General features: G+C 53.0%; 1 protein-coding gene across 1 annotated transcript in view; it reads left to right on the top strand.

Moving 5' to 3' along the window:
• LOC119581764 (allantoinase-like) overlaps positions 1 to 509 on the top strand; it is a gene marked incomplete in the record, with an annotated part of 9707 nt that overhangs the window by 6318 nt on the left and 2880 nt on the right. The window contains 1 exon segment of the mRNA XM_037929898.1: positions 43 to 228. Within this exon segment, the coding sequence (XP_037785826.1) occupies positions 43 to 228 (186 nt within the window).

Below are 509 nucleotides of genomic sequence, written 5' to 3'. Positions count from 1 at the left end.
TTGCCGTAATCAAGCCCCCCCCCCCCCCATTTCCCTCCACAGGTCCGGTGCCACATCGTCCATCTATCGGCCGGCAGAGCGTTGCCCATGATTCGGTCTGCCCAGCGTCGCGGCGTCCCCTTGAGTGTCGAGACCTGCCATCACTATCTCTCTCTCAAAGCTGACGATATCCCTGATAATGCCACGCAGTTTAAGTGTTGCCCGCCCATCAGGGAGGGGGATAATCAGGTGGGTGGGCTTGGGTGGGCGTGCGTGTGTGATGGAGAGAAGGGGAGGTTGTAGAAAAGGGGAAAAGGATGGGTGTGTACCTCCGTGTGTTTGGCCGTGGGTTTGGTTCTTGTGTGTGTTTGTGTTGTTAGTGCCTGTGTGTGTCTGAGCACGTTTGTTGATGCGTGGGCGAACGCGTGTGCGATTGTTGCCATGTACGTATTTTTGTTGCTTTCTATTTGCCTTTGTTAGTTTGACCAGAGTCATAAAACCTGAATAAGTATGCACATTTCAGGTAAGTA

The sequence above is a fragment of the Penaeus monodon genome, chromosome 15, assembly GCF_015228065.2.
Source record: "Penaeus monodon isolate SGIC_2016 chromosome 15, NSTDA_Pmon_1, whole genome shotgun sequence".
Taxonomy (NCBI): Eukaryota; Metazoa; Arthropoda; class Malacostraca; order Decapoda; family Penaeidae; genus Penaeus; species Penaeus monodon.
This window is presented reverse-complemented; position numbering and strand designations above follow the sequence as displayed.